Source organism: Odontesthes bonariensis, chromosome 17 (genome assembly GCF_027942865.1).
Source record: "Odontesthes bonariensis isolate fOdoBon6 chromosome 17, fOdoBon6.hap1, whole genome shotgun sequence".
NCBI classification, from domain to species: Eukaryota; Metazoa; Chordata; class Actinopteri; order Atheriniformes; family Atherinopsidae; genus Odontesthes; species Odontesthes bonariensis.
Genome location: NC_134522.1, coordinates 11,981,573 through 12,002,329, shown reverse-complemented (window position 1 = coordinate 12,002,329; position 20,757 = coordinate 11,981,573). Strand labels below are relative to the sequence as shown.

The 20,757-nt window shown below is 41.0% G+C and overlaps 1 protein-coding gene across 3 annotated transcripts in view; it reads right to left on the bottom strand.

The window, feature by feature from the left end:
• Positions 1 to 20,757, bottom strand: part of rcan3 (regulator of calcineurin 3) — a 39,006-nt gene that overhangs the window by 8,704 nt on the left and 9,545 nt on the right. Inside the window, exon 1 of one of the 3 annotated variants that reach the window (XM_075447724.1) lies at positions 11,951 to 12,257. The exons of the other annotated variants lie outside the window; for them this stretch is intronic. Coding sequence (XP_075303839.1) covers positions 11,951 to 12,037 — 87 coding nt within the window. The 5' untranslated portion in view covers positions 12,038 to 12,257. Of the gene's footprint in view, positions 1 to 11,950; positions 12,258 to 20,757 lie in introns of those variants that run through there. 3 annotated transcript variants of the gene reach the window in all.

The window sequence follows — 20,757 nt, the reverse complement described above, 5'->3', positions numbered from 1 at the left end:
GTTTGCTTTTTTGAGAGAAGCTTTTATGTCGTATTATTATTTGCAATCTTCAATAACTTGGAAAAAGCTGGAAAACAGGGTTAACAAACAGCACAGAGGACAGCAATACTGTAACGACAAAACGCCAGTAGTTTTCCCTTGAAACAAGTAATATATCTCTTTAGATTTTCTATGCAACAAATGAATTACTTAATTAGGCAAGGCAAGGCAATTTTATTTGTAGAGCACAATTTGTACACAAGGCAATGGAAATTACTCTTTTAAATATGGAATCTGTTAATGTCAAATGCTTAGTTGATGATGATAGTTCCCTGTTCCTGCTGCTGTCACCAAATAAGTAAACATAAAAAAAAGGGAAAACCCTTTTGTCCAATCCCATGGCTGTGTCAGTGCACATATGATAAAGCTCGGCCATCAAGCTGGGAGAGGAGACAGCTTTCACATTGTGGAAACATTAGCATCATTTCAATTCGTGGGTAACAAGAGGAACATTGCAGTGACATGGAAGTGTCAGCCAGCTGTGAGATGCTCAACTTTAAACTTGATAGACATCTGCAAGCTGAGCACAGCTCCATAACACTGATGCTGACATGCACTGAGGAGGGGAATGATGTTGGTGCTGCAGCTCCAAAACAGCAGCAGCTGGCTTTCTGTTTCACTAAAGCTGAGAAATGAACGAAATACATAGCTTCTGTGCAATATACTTACTTAATGTACTTCTCTCAGAGGGTAACATTCCTTTTTTCTTTTTTAATGCCGGTGACCTTGTAACAGGTTTGTTACCCGACATTGCTGCCGAACAGACATGGGGCCAATAAATACCAGTAACGACTGCAGTGTCATTTGACCAGGGGATAGCTGCCCATTGTGCCCTTTCCAACTGAAAGCAACAGCCAGGTGTTGGTAGCTGTTAGTTTGTTTGTTTTTTTGTTGTCCAGTGTAAACTGGGATTAAGATATCAAATTTGCATGCTGTAAAATGAAACTGCCTGAAAAAGAAAGCTTTAAAGCTCCATTGAGCTGAAGGGAATATAATGCAGCGACAGGTGGTAATCCTCTGTACGTGTTCACCATGTTTGAAACCTTTCAAATCACACATTACAGTTTTTTTAATATGTATATATGTATTAGTGGCCCTTTAATAATTCTAAATAAACACTACTTGGATGCAGTATGTCATTGTACAATCTTTACTATTTCTTACTCTGACTTATTGTTTGCTGGCAAAATTTCCTGATTGCAGCATAATCATGATTAGCCTGAGAATGACAACAAAGCAGTTGTTTGGCCTGTCTGCAGAGCCCACTTAAGCCCTTATTCACACTGTGAATTTTCCATGAGCTTTAGCCAGCAACTATGACTCACATGTCATCAGACGCCATGAGTAAAACTGATAAGGCTTACACTCGCGCACACATAAACACCCGCTGTGGCTACTTCCTCAACCTAAATTGATGTTTTGGCATGAGCAGAGATGTGGGAAAGCGCCAAGATCATTTTCCATAATAGCAAGCACTGTTTGCTTGTAATCCCATGCACCAATGTTGATACAACCACGGCCAATTGGTGCATAGCAAGTGAGTGTGCTGATCACTAATTTAAGTAGTATCTATGAGTGAACATCCTGAGGGAATGAGAGGAGGAAGAGGAAGGGAAACGAGGAAGGGGAGAGGGGTGTTAAGTTACGCACGGTTGAAAAGAGGCCCGTCATCTGCCACGGCAATGTTCCCTGTGGTGACCTACTCCCTTTGTCCTCTTTGTGAATATATATGTGTGATAAAAAGTAAGCAAGCATTTGTGTGATGCAGACCATGTGTTCGGGATTGTTCTCTGCGTTTCCACAATTAGTCAGCTGTAGGTACCAACATGCATTCAGCACACATATGCCCGCAAACAGAGCTGCATAATAACATGATGTGACAGCAATTAGTATCTTAGCACAGCTGAAGGACAACTGGACTTGTCAGCAGAGACAGAATGGTTTGAGCCGCACGATATCCTGTTGCTGCTTTATGTCCAGCTAGGGAGAGGATGTAGGACAACAGGTGAGGAGAAATGAACAGCATGTTCTTGTTTTTTGTTCAAATAAATGTCCAATGAAACAGCAATGTTTTCCCACTCTAACAGCCTCTACTGAGGATATATTTTAAGAAGAAATTAGAAAAATAACATATAATCAAAAAGCAAAACTTCTGCTAATTTTATACACATCTAACATCCCTCTGATACTTTCTCACATTAAAGTCTGTTTTCTTCAAAGTTTTTTTTTTCATGTAACAGGAGAAATCCGATGTGTTTAGGGTGGAGTCGGGCGGAGGGAGGTGTAAGGTCACAGCTCTCAAGTAGCCGACAGCTTAGCTTAAATTAAACGGCAAGTGTGGTCACCGTTAGTGCCCACATGTTTCTCCATGTTACCTTTACATAACACCCAGGGTGTACTTCTATAGGCTGGATTCCTTTCCTGATTGCGTCTCTACCATTCCCTGGCTGTTGCACAAAAGAGCCATTTTAAGGCAACATGTGCAAAAGCACAAATAATTATTTTTCATTTCTTCGACTCTACGGACTCAGTTCGTATGGGCTTTCATCAAAATATAAAATCCACATATCCTTTATTTCCTGCAGTTTACAGTTAAATCTTTTTGATATGACAAGAGAAGCCAGAAAGATAGAAAGATACAAGCACTCAGGTGGTGGCTGAAGGGCCTTCCTTCAACAGGATGCCTCTTGGGTGATGAGGCAGTTATGCTCTTGAGGGTAATGGAAAGCCTGTCATCACAGTAGCTACATGACTGTGGGCATGAGTCACAAGCACACAGCATAAGTAGCAAGCACACAGCCAGCCAGTGGTCCTGACAGAAAATCATCTGAACAAAAGAGCAGTCAGCTTAAGGGAATGAAGTTTATTGGGTAATGTCAACATGGTTCCTTCTGGGGTAAATTCAAGAGGCAGAACAATAAACTGCATGATTGACAGAGAGCGCTGAGGGAAGCGGGAGGGGGGGGCTGAGGAATGAACCACTTAATACTGTATATCTGCTTCACACCTTTTCCAGCTAATGAATCAGTCAAGTAGCTGAATAAGCTATTACTTTAACTGTTGACTGTGACTCAAGTGTTTCCCCTTCTTATGTAAAGGCTGGATTAAGTTTCCTCAATGTGCAAGAAAGCAGACCTGCAGGTTCATCCTGTTCTGTTTGCAGGCAAACACGACAAAGGATAAATCACTTCTTTGGCACTGCACAAACGCTACACTAAATATATTCTCAGCAAATGATGTTAAACTTGTGGTGTTCCACAAAAGCTCCTACGTCCTGTTGACTGACCTTGTGTTTGTGAGCTCATAGCACATATTCAGCTGTTTGCCTGGTGTCACTGGTGAGAGTGAGAAGTCACGTCATGTGGAACAGCTACATGTTCCGATCTCAACTTTGAGCTTGAAGTCATGTGCATTAAATGGCAGCAAGCGCACAAAAATGGGCCTACATCTTCATTCTGGAATTTCCCCTCGGGGATTAATAAAGTATAATTGATTGATTGATTGATTTCCAAGTAAAATGCAACAGCTAAATGGACGATGACAGAAATGTAGGTAGAGATCTAATGTAAACTACAACTGAAGACAAGTATTTAGTTAAAAGGTTATACAGTCAGTAGAATTATTGGAAAGATTTAATTTATTTTTTTTATTATGAAAAAGCTTTGAAAAAAAGAAAATATAAATACCAACAGGATTTAAACTCACTGTCAAAGTCATAATTCCCTATTTTGATCTGGTGTTTCAGTCACGTTGGCCCTCGATACCTCAAAGGTTGGTTCTATTATATGTTGAACTACTCCATTTGGTGTTCCGGATCAAAATGAAAAGATTAACTGCGATGTAAAGAATGGTTATTCCGCCCCCTGCCCCCCTTGATAAATCACTCTGCTTTCTCTTTTACACGTGCGTGGCTTTAGGACAATCTAATCCAGACCCTCATGCCCGAACGGGATTTGGGTGAAAACCAACAAAGTAGGTCACGGAGCCTCTGAGTGAATCAAGGACAATGTTGCTCTAGAAATAGACTGTGTTCAAATAATTAAATTGAATTTCTTAAGCATGTGGACCATCATATTTAATTGCCATCCTCCCTAAGGGGCCAAACTGTAACCAGTCGCAGAAGGATGAGTGCAGCGATAAAGAATCCCGAACCATCATGCACGTTTGCACATTTTTCCTTATCACATTTGATATTATTTTCCATCACTCTTCCATAAAACAGAGCCAGTTTTCCAATGCAGTTAACCGTGCAGAGTCAAAAACAAATGAAAATGTATTATGCATTCCTTTCAGCTGCCAAACCGTTCTAAAAACACTAAAAAATTACAAACAAACAAAAATATTTCCATGACTTTTTCAGGGTTTTTAGCTGTGACATATAGGACAGGAGCACAACACCTCAATTAACCTAATGACAGGCATCAATACTCTACTTCCAGTAAAGTTTGCTTCTCATATAGAGGTATTCTACAATAACTCATTTGCAGTCAGTTAATTGCTAACCATGCTTGCCATTACACTGGCTGAGGCAATCTAAATGAGTAAAACTTTACTAACAAGATGTGACGTAAAAGTGACAGGAGTTAGCTTATCATGGCTTAATTTCTATGTTTTTAATCTATTTGAATGTTTATATGTTCAGCTGAAGTTGAAGGATTCCACAGTTTGTTATCATTCAGGCATCACCACTCAATTAATAGTCATTAATTAATAATTCAGCTGCTGAGCGACCTGATGTGCAAGAGGTCAAGGATCAACTGAAGAACAGGCAATGGGAGCAGCATCGTAGATTCAGTCTCTCTTTAGTCATGTTACACAACCTTTTGCCTACTTACTTTTTGTGGAATTTACCTACCCCCCCCCCCCCCCCCCTTCTTTTATCATTTTTATCATTTTTGGCACCCATTATTGTTTTCCCTGTTTTATGTTTGGTTCCAGTTAAAGACTATAATTATGTGTACAATGAGGGAAGACAAATAAAAATGCACAAACATTTTTTCCCCCTCCAAAAACATTTATGTTTGTATTTCTATCACAAAAATGTGAAATACAAGAGTATCTTAAAATATTCTATTTACAAAAAGATGTGATAGTCTGCCAATAATACAGATATTGTTTCCTCAGTGATGTTAACACACTTGCTGTTGAAGCCTTGATATCAGGGGTCTGTGTTGTAGCTCTTGGAAAGACAGACCTCATTTTTCTTCCTGTGTATTCAAGATATGGTAACAAAAAAAGAAAAGGAAAAAGTTTGAGAAACTGAGAGACTGTGCGTGGGTCTGCATTGTGACCCGAACAAGACATGCCCGTCAAAACAGCCCTTAATATCAGCGCAGCAGCAATTTCTCAGTATTACAAAACAGCAAAAACATCTCGTGATTAATTGCTTTGTCTGCACTATAAAGGGTGCATAAGGCCTGGGCAGGACTGTGAATGGTCCAAGTGTTATTACAGTGGAATCAATACCTTGAGCAATAGGCTGTATTGACAGGAGCCGACGGTCCGGCGCTACATCGCCACTCCCTTGGGGCCAATATGTCCACAGCAGGGAGCTTGAAATCACTTTATGGCATGTAGGGACACATTAATCTCTTTACCAACAATCTGGTCATTACAGTTTTTATTGAGGCAGATGCTTTTCCTCCTAAGCAGCACTTAGGCCAAGGCTGAACACACATATGCTAACACAAACATCTTCTCCTTTGACACTCTTAACACGCATGTGTGTCTACACAGGCTCCCACGCAGGTCCATGCTCTTTAGAGGTAATGATAATCCAGGAGTTACACAACATTACATAAGGGGGCTAAGAAATGCTGCATCAACAGCTTTTAGCTCAGGGTAAAGCATACGGACCGATTAGCTCCTCCTCTTAACCCAACACCACGCTACCTCTTCTTACCACTCACTCTTGCATTCTGTCCCTTTTCTTTACCTTTCCAGTTGGCAGTATCTTTACTGATGCTTCGATGATGACACAAACAAAGACAGGGCCATGTTTCACAACATGCATAGCCCAGGTTACATACCAGGCTACATCTCCGCACTTAAATATTTGAGTGATTGCTTGAAAAATAAGAGAATTTGGGAAGTTGACATCTTCAAATTGCGTGTGTTAATCAGCTTTAAATGATACAAATAAGAGCACAAGACTACAAAAAGATGCACACCGTCATTCTTTGGATGTTGAAATAAGGTATGCACTGACTTTGAAATTCTGGGCCAATACACACACACACACACCATTGTTAAAGATCATCATTTGGATGATACAGGGATGCCAGGGAAACAATTAAAACTGTTTTACAGCATTTCAGACTTGCGCTGTCTTTAAATAAACACAAATTTATTCAATTCAGTGACGCAGTGCAACACAACCATGACACAGGCCACTGCCATTGGTTGATATTATCCTATTTGCGATCCTATTATCCTATAGGCCAACTGCATTTGAAAATTTTCTTTGAATTGACTGACAATGTAATTCAGCACAATACTTTCTACAAATATAAGCACAACCTAAAATATTGTTGATGTAGCTAACAGTAAGCAGCGCATTTACTCCCAATAGAGTGGTGTCACGGCTGTCTTTGTCTTCAAACGTTTGCTTTGGAATGGAAATTGAATAGCAAAATCTGACAAGAAAATTAGTGCTTTTAAGTAGCCTCAATTACAAAGTCCAGTCATTGTATGACGATGTTTCTTGCCCATCTTCCTTGGCGAGTAAAATGTGGGCCTTTACATTCCATTGCAAGGCCTTTTCTTCTGCTTCTAATCTTATCACCTCATCACTGTGTCATTTGTGCCACACGGTAACCAGACTCCCCACCCAGGAGTCAGTCTTTTGTTCTACGTCACCATAACGGATGCCGCTGCTCCAACCTTTACCTGACACCTGAGCCCAAGCACTTCTCTTGAGTTTCAGGTCAATATAAATTGCTCATCTGCACCTGCCTAGTGGCCAGACTGAGGGCAGCAGGCACACCTGAGCCCGTAGCTCAGACCCAGGATCGCTCAACCCTGCCAAGCTGCAGATCTAGTTTCCTACCAGCACAGAACATGATACTGTCACCGTCTACATACAGTCTGTCTGTTCTGCCACTGCTCCTCTGCCTTTTACTGTCACCCAACATCTGCAACGCAACAGGGTTTTTAAATGTGAGTCTGAGAAGACATTAATATTTAGATATGAACCTTGCCTTGTCAGTGTTTTCTAAATGTATCTATTTTTATTCAAAATATAATGGTGAGTAAGGAAACCACTGACTAATTGGACAATGAAGTAAAAGATCAATAAGATGGATGGTTAAAGCTGTTTCTAATGTAAAAATGTATAGAAAGAAATCCCATTTCCAAAATAGTTGGAGCCTGAGTCAGATGTAGATTAAACCAAAATGCAATGATTTGCAAATCTTATGAAATAATATGATATACATATATATAATATAATATTTATTCGCAGTAGAACATAGAAAACATTTCAAATGTTAAAAGTGAGACATTTTACCGTCTCATCAAAAATATCAGCTTGTCCTGAATTTGATGGCAGCAGCAACACGTCTAGAAAAAGTTGGGACATAAGCAAAAAAAAAAAAAGGGTGGAAAAGTTAGTGGTACGAAAAGGAAACATCAGGAGACACAAGTCGCAACTAATTATGCTAACTGGGAACAGGTCGATAACACGATTAAGACTAAAAAGAGCACTTTAGAGAGGTGGAGACTCTCAGAGGTTAACATGGGCAGAGATTCAGCACTCTGCAAAAAGCTGCATCTAAACATTCTGGAGTTTCTCAACATTACAAAAAGACTTTGAATATTCCATCATCTACTGTACATACCATCATCAAAAGATTCAGAGAATCTGGAGACATCTCTGTGGGCAAGGCTGAAAATCAATACTGGATGCCCTTTATCTTCTGACCCTCATGTAGCACTGCATTAAAAACACACGGTTCTGTCCTGGAAATCACTGCTTGGGCTCAGGAACACTATGAGAAATCATTGTCTGCAATCCAGACCTTTCACCTATTAAAAAAAAGTGGCTCATTATGAAACATAAAATGTGAAAAAAGAAGAACCACTGGAGGACAATCGTCTCCGAAAGATCCAGCAACTGGTCCCAGATGTTAAAGGACTGTTGTTAATAGAAGAGGGGACGTGATACAGTGGTAAACAAATTCAAGGTGAGCTAATGTGTTTAATTAAATATTAAATTGTCTCACTTTCAACATCTGACATGTTTTTTTGGGTTCCATTGGGAATAAAATATTGGGATTATTACATTTTAAATTTTTCATTATATTTTTATTTGAGGAGGCTGCACGTGGGTGTGGTGGTTAGCACTGTCGCCTGACAGCAAGAAGGTTCCAGGTTCAACTCCTGGCTGGGGATTTTCACTGTGGAGTTAGCATGTTCTCCCCGTGTATGCGTGGGTTCTCTCTCGGTACTCCGGCTTCCCCCCACTGTCCAGAAAAACATGCATGTTAGGTTAAAGGTGGGGTATGCGATCTTGGAAAAACGGTTCCTGCAAGCTATATTTTTGAAAATGCACAACCTTGCCTCTCCCTTCAGCCCAGATGGATGGATTTTTATTTGAAGTGTTTTTAGAATTGTGGTTGTTTATCGATAATAAATATAGGGTCAAATCTAATCAAATACAATAAATTTGACCTTCACGAAAGCTGAGAATGTTCAAGATAATCATACAACAGTGCATTATTTTGCCTGTTGTCTGGCCAATTTGATGCTTGAAATAGAAACGTAGTGACATGTTACATGAGGTTGTACAGCATCAAAGATGCCAGCAAAATCACTTCTGATTTGCTGAATGACAATTAGCACGAGTCATCAAATACCTCCTCTTTTCTCATGAACAGCAAAATTTCTGTGACAATATAGCCTGAGATCAAACATATGGCACAAGTTACAGATAAAAAGCGAGGCAGATGGATGGCAGGACAAATGTAAAGTGACTCCGATGGATGGACGCATCTCCCGATATCATCTGCGAGGTGTTTTGAGTGTTTGCTGACACAGCTGTTTGTCTGTAGGTCTGTGAGTCCGCTGACTCACTGTTATGGTTGGAGTGTGTGCCTGTATCAGTGTTACTAGTTTCGAGTTGAAAACGCAGCCTCTGTGGAGTCTAAATGGCAGGTTGTCAGTAGCTCCAAATCGTTCTTTTTCTCAAAACTTTGATGTTTAATGCTTCGCCACAAAAATAAACACTTTCATTTTGGTGGCAGATGGAAGCCAGAGAGGCACTTATCAAGAGAAAGAGGAGCTTGCCTAGTTTATCAAATATTCATAAACATGTGAAGGACCAGAGAAATAGGCAAAAATCAAACTGAGTGAATTAATAAATATATAAAGAAATAAATGACGTAAAAATGTCAGCAACAAATCAAGCATGTAAGATGACTGCCATAGATTCTGTGCCTGCCAACGTGCAATGACCTTCACCATGCGTCCTGTGCTATCATCTGATGATGCCGGTAGATTTTCCAGGTAATGATAGTGTTGTGACAAACATGCACATAGCACAGTGTCTGCAGCCAACCAGCAACGCCGGGTTCACTGAACCTCAGCGCAACACCAACAGCCTCTCTGCTTTCTCCAAAACTAAAAAGAGAACACTATGGAATAAGAACCTCTGGTGCTGCAAGCTCTGGCATTACTGTAACAGCAACTTGTGCTATCCAAAGCCTCTCTGTTTGGCTCAACGGTGATATAACTGGCAGAGGTCGAGCCAAGGCCTGGGAGAATCATTTCAATGGTAACATAACAAAGGCTCCACAACAGCAAAGCTACTCTCATAAAGCTTCTCCTCGCTTATTTTTCTTCATGTTCTCCATTCAGATACCACTGCCTAATCTTTCCTTCAAAGGTCTATAAATAGCAGCAATCCACGTACTATTTCACCCATAGTCCTTGCAACAAAACAGAGCCTGATTACAACTTCTCATTCTCAGATTTAAGTATGTAAAAAACAAACAAAAAAAACCAAACAGGAGCCTCAGACAGGCCCAGGTCTTGTTGAACGGTCATAAAAAAACAAGAGCAGGCTGACAGGGAGGTGAGCTCAATCAGAGGCCACTCTCCACGTGCCCTGCTTTAATCTGCCCTATCCCTCAGCGCTCTCCATTGCGTCCTCTGTGCCAGAAACCAGGATTAGCAGTGTTCTTCGTGCCATTCGAAAGTCAGCCCTCTATCTGCTCATTTAATTGTGCCCAGGCTCCTTCTTCTTAAGCTCTGGGAGAGCACTGTATGACAGGAAGATTCAGTAAAGGCTGTCCTACCTTGGCGGTGCCTGTAATTCAAGAGCTTTAAACAGAGTTTTACAGGATATATATTGGTGCATTATATGGCATAAACCTGTTTTTCCTTTGACACACACAAGCACAAATCATTTGTCATAAATTAAGAACCATTGAGCCATGGTAAAAAAGTATTAGCAGTTCCACGGAGCCAATTTAAATTTTTCTTACACTTGAATTCCTTGGAAAATCCTAAGGATAATGATCCCCATAATTAGAAAACAACTGCAGGGTGAAACATTGGCGCCTTTCACCTTGGCTGGTCTGCAGTGGTTAGAAATGTAATGAGAGTTGGGAGCAAACACAGCAGCAGTTTGGCTCACTGGGCAAATGCGTACCTCAGCCTGAGTCAGTGGTCGGTGTGCATTGTTTGTGTGCTCATATGCGCAGGGTATTTTCAGTAACACCAAGTAACAAGCACGTGCAGGTCATGACAAGAGGCGGGATGAAGTGCTAAACATGCAGTTGCCAAAAAAAGTGCTGAACAAGGTGGGTGTGGTGATGGGGAATTTAACTCCTGGGACTGAAACAGCCATCATTACACCAGCAGCATCAGGAGCGCCTCCCCTGCTTAGACTGGCCTTTGAGACTAATCATAGTCAGAGAAAATCAGACAAGCAGACACACAGCCAGCAGGTGAGGCAATGGTTCAGAGGGGAAGCCTAGATTTGGTAGACCATCTGTGTGACCTTTAACACCTCCAAATTGGCATGTTTTTAGAGCCAGAAGTAGAGTTCCTAGACTCACCTGGGATGTCTTCCAGCACAACTGCCATGCGACATATTGTCTTATTTGTCACAAGAACTTTGATCAAATGAAGAAAATACAACTGTAGAGTGTGTTTGGGGGCAGGTCAGTTCTGAGTTTACGCCAACCTAAATGTAGTCCAACTGAAACCAATCTTTACTGAATATTAAGGGAGGAAAGAGAAAACTCAAAAGGACTAATTCAAACTGAATTAGCATTCCCTTAAGCAACACACCCCAAAAGACTGCATTGGCAAGATTATCTATATTCTTGCATTTGAATATGACGTTAGTTCAGTTTCCTTTAACTGCTAGTCTATAAGTATCAATCTAACCCAGTGCACCTGCAATGCTGTGATGAGAGGGAAAAGATGATGGGGGAGAAGAGAGTGTCCGTCACTGCGTCTGGAAACGGACTCACTTATTCCCCCTGCATGTCTTGCATAGACAATTAAGTCCACTCGCACCTCCCATTCAAAATCCTTTCCCAATTCCTCGCGCTCACATCTGCCACAATATGTTACTGCAATTCAGACATCAAGAAGCTCCCACCCACCCCTTCCTTCCCTGTTATGCCCCATTATTCCTCTGTCAACCTTTCTTTCCATCATCTGTGAAATTCATTCAGCGTCAATAGCTGTGCGTCGCGCGCGCCTTCAAGAGCTGCGGCTCTCATTGATAAAAATCCTCGTCTGGAAGAAGGCTGCATTCAACGTCACCAAGACATGCATGCACTTCTATAGGGCAGCATGCAGTCAGTCAGTCGGCTCCTGCGAAAACTGCTGGACAACCACACGACAAAAGACAAAGTCATGATCGGTTGCAGGGTGCGTTTTTAAGAGTCAGCCGTACCTGCATTTTGTCTGATGTAAACACCTCGATGTCAACTTCGCAGGCGATGATGGTCACCATCTCCAGTTTCATATTTATGGATGGCATTCCCTTGCGTGGTTGGAAGAAAAAACGAAATTGGGTAAAAGTCTGTTCGCTTCTCTTTGCAGGTAACAGAGAAAACGTGTCCTTTGGGAAATTGAGGTTACGTCCTGCGGGCGGTTCTGGCTTCTTTTAGGGGCTGAGAGAGCTGCGCCTGGACTCCTCACTGCATTATAGCGCTGCTTCGAGTGATGCTGCTGCAGCAGCCGCACAAACTCTCCCCCTCTCTGCCTCTCTCCCGCCCTCCCCCTGACTCTACATTGACGTCATTACCATCATCACGTCCGTCGGTGTTTTACGCCACTACAGTGCTAGACGAACCGTTCAGGGCGCACTGCAGAACTCACCGTCCGGTTTATTCCGCTTCTTCTTGAATTTTGGTGCCTTTTTATGTTCACCGAGTTGCTGGATAAAATTGTGTCAGAACCTTTTGGAAAAAAACTGTACGTGTAACATCAACATCGGTGTCACACTGACTAATCTAGATTCCAGCAGAGTGCCTGTTATTCATAACTGTGGCCTGACTGATGCTTTTTTATAGCTTACTGATAATGACCATGGTGTGGATATAAAAAGAGAAACACAGGAAATGGACCCTGGTTTGAGTCTATCATAAAAGGCCAGCAGAGTTGAAGATAAGTAAGAGGAGGGGAGGTAATTTTTTTTTTTTGGGGGGGGGGGGGTATTATAATAAAAAAAAGTGGACAAAGTGGTTTTTCATCAAATCGAAAGGCAAACGAAATATTCAATTTCACCATGAACGAATTTGTTCCGTGTTCTAATACGGCATGGAAGTTTTATCGCATATCAATTTAATTCAGTTCAGTTTAATTTCTATAGAGCCAAATCACAACGAATTTCATTTCAAGGCACTTCAAACAAAGAGTCCACTTTAGCCGAATCCAATTCATTTTGATGCAATCATAATCAAATCAAATTAATTAAAATCCAAATTAGTCCAATTCATATCATGCCAGATTAAAAAAAAAAAAAAAAAGTTGCCTAGTTACAGAAACCAACAAATATCAAAACTTCTCTTGAATTTAATCCCCCATCCTAAGCAAAAGATGATCCCACACTGCTTCAGTAATATTGAGGTCCGGACTCTGGGGAGGATTCATCCCTCCATAAGACCTGTTGCCACTTATTTTCAGTCCAGTTCTTGTGTTACTTGGTATACCTCAGCCTTTTCTCCCGGTTTACTTTCTTTATGAATGGCTTTTTGACAGCCACCCTTCCATGAAGACCTTTACTGATGAGGCTTCAGTGGACTGTAGATGGATCAACCGAAGGGCCAGATCCATCTCTCAGGTCCTGTTTCAGGTCTGTTTCATAAGAATACTTTCAGATCCAGCAGTGTTTGTTTTCTTTTCTTACGCCACCATATAATAAGCTTGACTGACCGACCAATCCACACTGCCAAAAATACTCTGCCTGCTGAAGGCATCTACTGCACTTTTTTCCCCTCTGTCACGGCACAATTGCATAACCAGTTAATTGCTTTCAGTTGACATGGTCTCTGGCTTTGTGGATTTAGGTTAAACAGACAAATAAGATGGCAGTCATGCAAATGTATTGGGCGGCAAAATCTGCTAGCATCTGTCCTGAGGAGTGCAAAGCCCAAATTAGGTGTCTATTATTTATCTGTCTGGAACAAACAAGACACAAAAACTTTTAAAGAACTTCTTTGCAAGCCGAGCACCTCCACTGCTGACTAGTTGATTGGAGATTAACTGTACTGTGGCTCTTGATCGCACACTGATGCCATGTCCCCATTCTCTTCATTATAATGATAATCTGAGTTTCCATTGCAGCTGAGGACCAATCATTTAAAACATTCACACAGCCATTATGCCATTGCATAACAAACCATGTCTTCTTTCCATCACTCAGATCATCATGCTCTCGCTCCCTTCATTTCATAATAGTAATAATTGCTCGACCAGCCGAGACAGCTAAGTCCCCGTGAGCCATTAATACTGAGACTTTAAGCAGTGAGGGCTATTTATGTCCGTGTGTGTCAGGCATTGTCCACATCGAGCAGACGGAGAACATGAGAAAGATATGTGTGGATGACTGTGACATTCCTTCAGCAGACAGGATCAGTAAGTCACTCAGTCTGGAAAAATCTGCCTGTAAAGGCCAAAAAACCCGCCACATATCAGACACAGTAACACGCTGGCCTAAGTTTGAAGAGCACTGTCAGATGCTTCATCTCCTGGGAGTAAATCTGTTTCATCTCTTCAAACCCCAGCAGTGGGGGAAGGCAGTACAGAAGATGCGACTTGACAGGTTTAGATATTATTTCCAAATCACTCCAACAGCTCATTAATCACACACTCAGAGGTAATAAAGCAACACGACTGTGTCGCCCCTTTTTTTGAATCCACTCTGTTTTCTGGAAGCTAATGTAGTTTTAGCTCACCAAAAGTTGTGATCATTTATTTATGCTGTGTTGGAAAATTCTCTTTTCTCTTTACCCTGTTTATAAAGTCTTGGGTCAATAGGAGACAGCAGGGATTCACTGTCTTGCTGAAGGAAATTTAAGTTGATGCTTGCTGATGTTTAGTGATTTGGACCATTGTCCTCAGTGCCACCTCGTCTGTACTTTAAGTGACATTTCATCTGTGCAACACAATATAGACTTTAATTCCCAATCTGCTTATACATCAGGAAGTACGTCTGCTGTTAGCATGGATTGTGCAGAAATATTAGAGTGAATAAATTCTAAATTTAAAAAAAAGCACCCACATATCTGTGTTTTGATGAAAAACTAAAAACAAACATAATATGAAACATACAACATACTGTGATGTGATGGTAAATATACAGACCACTTCTGTTTAAAATCTTGCCAACGTACCAAACAGTGTACTGCATGAGTACTTCATTGCTTTCAGTTATAAAAGCACTGTGTCAATGCTTTCCTCTGATCCCTTCTGTCACGCCTGATAAGTAGGATGGATCGCCCTGGATGATGAAGCACTTTTCTTCTTCTCTGGCCTCATTTTGCGACCCCCTCCTCCTCTTCATTCTCGATTCCCTTCTTCTCATTCACAATTCTCGCTGTTACAGCTCAGTCAGCACACCCAAAACAAGACCCCACGGACTGTTGGACATTATAAATATAATTTCTTTTAAAGGGAGAGAAGAGTCCTTGGCGCCTCATTTCTCAACATTAGGTGAAAATGCTGCTCCCTTGTAAGACATGTTACTGACACAACTGTAGATGTTCTACACCATTTTAAACCATTACATTTCCTTAAATAAGATATCACACTTTCACATTGTTTAGATCTTATATGTTAAATCTATAAACTTAAAATTCATATTGCGTAGTACCAAATGCATACGCTTACAAAATACATATCATACTGGTGCGTTTTTGCTGTTCGTTAGATGAGAAACTGATACCACTCATCTCTATGCAGAAAATATGCAGCTACAGCCAGCTGTTACAGCTTTGCACCAAGACTGTGAGAAGCAGCAAGGCTGGCTCTGTACAAAACAAACTAAATATCTCTAACTGCACAACTAAAGTACATTTCCTAAAAATAAGACTATTCCCTCAAGTATAATCCACATGCTTAAGCTGTAATTTATTAGTGGTGCAGTAAAAGCCAGAGAACAATGACCTGTTTTTAAATTCTGCTTTGGACAAGCAAATACTTGAATATCATAAAAAAGCAAATAAGGAGAAGATAGTTCGATTGATGGAAATATCTGGTCATATTGTGGGGTTTTTGTGTGTCTCTCTATGTAGTAATAAATGAATATGCAATCATGTATGAGTATGAGTCATAAGATAAGCCACACAGTCGATTCAATGGTAGAAATACAGTTATTGCAGAGTCTCTGGCATGCACGATGCATTTTTTAGGAGATGAGAAGAGAAAAAAGCAGGGACGCAGCAGGGGCCTCAAAGGGTGAGATGCAGTGTTTCAGACTCACTGATGAGCAGAATTTCTATTCTGTAGTGGAGCTCTGCAGAGGAGCAGGAGGGGGAAATCAGGGCAGTGGATCATCACGGTGGGGTGATTTACGCATGCTCATAATACACACATGCATGCTAATGCACACAAGCTTTGGGTTGTTGTGTGCCATGGCAGCAGAAAAATCAAAACCTAAAGCAAACTCTAGTCAAATGACTGCAGGCATGCAGACAGCCTGCAGCTGTATTATCCCTGTGATCTTTACATGCGTGCATCCAAACACACCCATAAGCAGGCAAACACACACACGCTCCATTCCTCTGCTGCCAACTTCTCGAAACAACAGGCTACTTCACTTGGCCCAGCCAAACCAGCCTGTAGTGCCAGTGCCAATGCAGCTGCTGTAATCTAGGCCAAGCTATTTATAAAGCAAGCCGCCAAGTACAGGCACAGGGAGCCAGGGGGAGACAGAGGGATGGGAGGATAAAAGAATGTCTACAGGGCAGAGAGACAGATCTACAGAGAGTAGGCAAGAAAGAGTGAGGGTGAACAGATAAGCGCAGAGAGGCAGGACTGGCATAGAGCGATTAAAAGTACTGAGCAGGTGACTGAAAATTGAAAAAGACAAAAATATACGGGAGTTTGTGGGTGTCCTGCTAAGTGTAAAGGACGTATATAGTTTACCTTCAGCCATCCAGTGAAAATGACAGTACTCTCTATCTACACCCCTTCAAAGCTCCAAACTTCTTTTATCTGGTGGTTAGGATTCTACAGACAGGATGAAATGTGAAACAGAGATTGTGGCTGCTGCTGCGTCGAGTCGTTTGATGTGAAAAATCTCGATAGTTTTTCATGACTTCTGGAAATCAAGCTTTAATTAATAGTAATAGACAACTCCCATAGGTAAGCCCTCATTTTAGCGTCTCGCTCTTAATTAAAAAAGGGAATTTAATGTACTTACATGCATCAATTAGGATCTAGTAACATATCAATCAAAACCAACTCCACAGCCTTATTTTGTATAGAGTGATAGCATGATTTTTACCAGCTCTTGAAAACGATCCTCCGCTCCACTAGGTGTCCCTGTCTTTTTTGTTGTTGTTTCTTCCCTTTTGCAGGGAATAAGGCGGAGTGCTCATCAGGCTGATTGAGCCACACCTGGGGCTTGTGTTTTAAAAGCTCCTCTCCTGCCAGTTACGCCTGCATGTTTTGACAACTGACTTCCACGTTTCCTTAGTTTAGATCATTTTGTGAATAAAAGTTATTTTCAAATTTAAAAACTCTTGCCTGTCTCCCATCTTTGTTGCAGCCTTAGAGCTGTGACACTTTACAAAACTATTATCCAAACTATAGCTGGACTTGAAAGGCAACAGACTTGTATGTAATACACAGTACATACAGTACTTAGGTGGGTCACACAGACACTAGTGAACAGTATCATGCACATCCATCCATCTCCACTACATAACAACCCCCCCACACATCTGTATTTTACATTGTACCTGGGGTCGAACTACACACTTCTGTTTGTGCAATTTCCCTAAGGCTGAGTGCAAAATTTAGCAATATTTTTGCACTAAGTGCATTTTATTAATTTTTTATATTTTTATTCCGAGTGCTGGCACATAGCACTTCAATACCTATTTATTTTTATTGTACAGTACTGTATAGCATTCAAAATTTTAGTGCTGTTGACCGGAAGCCAATAACGACATTTCGTTGTCAAGACTCACCTGTGTTTTTTGTGCAATGACAATAAAGAAAGTCTAAGTCTAAGTCTAAGTCAGTTTTCTACCCAGGATGCAGTGGGATTGTGTATAAAAGATTAACAATTCACCCCTAACACAGAAACATTTTAATAGGCCTACTACTATCTATTAACCTTGGACTAACAATTAGCTTGCAAAAAGTTCTGCCATCATCATCGAAATGCATTTTCCCTGAAGGCAGGACATGAACTATCTACTTAAATCATAGAGGATGAGGAGGCTGAGAGAGCTGGATTTATTTAGCAAAGAGTGATGCTGAAATGCAGCACCACTGCAGATCCGACAACATTCCAGCAGTGCCAGCAGCACATTGTCAAAGTTCGAAGGCTGTACCTCTACTGGGAAAACTGAAATTTTGGTAGAAGCTATGGTCAATGAACTCTGCAGATCATTTCTGCGCATTGCGACAGTGATAGACAGATCAGGATCACTTCCAACTCCCACCTCATTACTCACCTGGTACTTTTACAAACTTTTACCAAAGACAGCTGGTATTAATGGACACACCCATACACTGCTGTGATTGGCCAACCGACTCTCTTGCTGGCATTTTCATGCTCCACCAATATCTCTTGAGTCAGGATTTAACAAAGCTGGTAAAAAAGGCAAAATATTTCATATCTGCACCGTGCGTTTGGGGTTTCACACATAAGAAGTTTGCCTCCGTTAAAATGAATTGCACTCCGTTTGCCCCATGTGGTTCATCTGAGCTGATCCCAGATCTGCCAGTCACTGTGTTCAGTGGGCATGGATGCAGTGTCTGCGAGCAGAGAGCACTGCTCATTCTCTGTGATTCTGAGGCATGACTTAATTTACGAGATGATGGTTTTATTATTTGTATCGGTGATTAACAACCGGTGATTATTTTTGTTTGTTTGTTTTAGGTATTGGTGTATTAATTGTGCTTTTTATATGGCATGGCAAGTATTAACATGTAAATTTGTTAAGTAGAATGATAAAAGCTGTGTCAGGCACGGACTGTTTTACAAACGGCATCATAAACCCAGTTAAAACATGGGAACTGACGGCATAGTATGTTTCTGGTTTTGAGCCCACATCTGTTGGGCCACTAACAGCTGTTTAGCTTTTTAACTCAGTCCAGGAGCTTAGTAGCTGCAGAGATGAGCTGTCATGTAGCTGTGTGAGGGGGACAGAGGCAGAGGGAGAGGAGGAGGAAGCACAGACACGTGCTGATGGTTCCACTGATTGCTTTGCTTTCAAATCAGGTCAAATCTTTGGATGGGTAAGGCGGACTCTCCAACCCCTGTGCAAGCAATGCTGCAGCTAAAACAGCAGAAACGACAAAAAAAAGAAAGAAAGAAAAGAAATACATGCGCAGAGAATGACCGGGGGCTGTCTCAGAGATTCGAAGACAGCATAGTGCTCTGAGAAATGGATGCCACTTTCCAAGTCAAGCAAACAAAGAAGAATAAAGAAGTCATAAGACTCTCGCAGAGGATATGAAAGCTCCCTATTCTTTCACTTCAAACAGCTCTAATTGAAAGCCAAGGGATCCTCTGGCAACTAAGATGAGCACAAGTAAGATGGAACAAAGAGATTACAATATTTTAGGGTGACTTTGGCTCATATGCACACTAAATAAAAAGGAATTAACATTATCACTTTCAGATCTTCTCCAGACATTCAAAAGCAACAAAAGAAAGTCCACCAGACACCAACATGGGCAAATCAACTTAACAGAGAGAAATGTTGGAATGTGATGAATTTTTTTTTTTAAAAGGAGACATGTCATGCACTTCTTTCAGTTGGCACAATTCCTGAGGTCTTAACGAAACACCTGTGACATGCTTTTTATAGAATACCACAAGTTATATCAAAATAAGCTGGCGGCCCTCACCCTCAGCCGATTGCACTTTAGATATATGTGGCTGCGTTGTGTGTGGTCTCCCACGAATTTTTGACAGTGAATGCAACATAATTTGAAGTTGTATTTGACCATTAAGAGGTTTGGTCATTCTACTTTGAGCTGGTACTGTGACATAACAGCATCCTGTAAATCTGATGGACTCGCTGAATAGAAAATATTTAGACCTAGACCTCTCCAAACAAAGTGACATGGTTGTGTTCTTTTGGAGTTTTTGAGTTGGTAGAAATGCTAAGATATGCTCAGAAAAAATAATTCTTTCAAACAGTTCCTTTCAAAACTAAGAAAATAACGAGACACAAAGCCAACCAATGGTCATTACACTGGAAAAAAGAAACCCCCTGGATAGATTGATCATTTATGTTAATCAACATCCAACCCAGGTCCAATCCTATAACGTTTCAGTAATGCCAGTGGATAAATCTGAATAGGACAGGTATTCCGGCACCTGTGCAATCAGCTGCTGTGGTGGCGAAAGAAAACTTAAGACTGCACAAGAAACAGCAGAAGTCAGAATTCAGCTATGTGTCATGAAGCTATTAAATGGCTCAAATGACACATTTAAGAATATGTTTTTTGTACAGGTCGTCAAAAGCATGATAACGGCGGGAGTGAGAGTCTAATCTAGCATAACATGTCAGCACGGGGGAGTGATCTGGCAGGACCCACTGCAATTTGTGTAATATGGAAAAAAATACTCTTGTTTTTATGTCTTTAAACCACAGGAGTGACCCTAATCAACATTTTCAACCTATTTTGTAGATCTTTACAATGATTACAATCAAAGAAGCAAGCGGGTGCGCCTGAGTTGCTGTTTCCCGAAAGAGAGGAAGTTTTTAAAATGGTAAGCTGCAGACAGAAGATGAAGAGTACAATGCCTATTAAAATGGCAATGGCTTTGAAAAAGAAATGGCATCCGGTGAGTCAGACTGCTGAAATGTATTCAGAGACAGACTTAAATGGCAATGAAGAAAAGTACTCGTGGAGGAAAATGAACAAAGATTTGTGGAGAAACATAAATAAACTGAATTGAATCGGGGACTGTCACACATATGATTGGTTTTTCATTTTCAAGAAGACTCACAATGGTGGAAAAAACAAACAAGCACCAAGACAGAAAAAAACCCCATCGATAGTCCT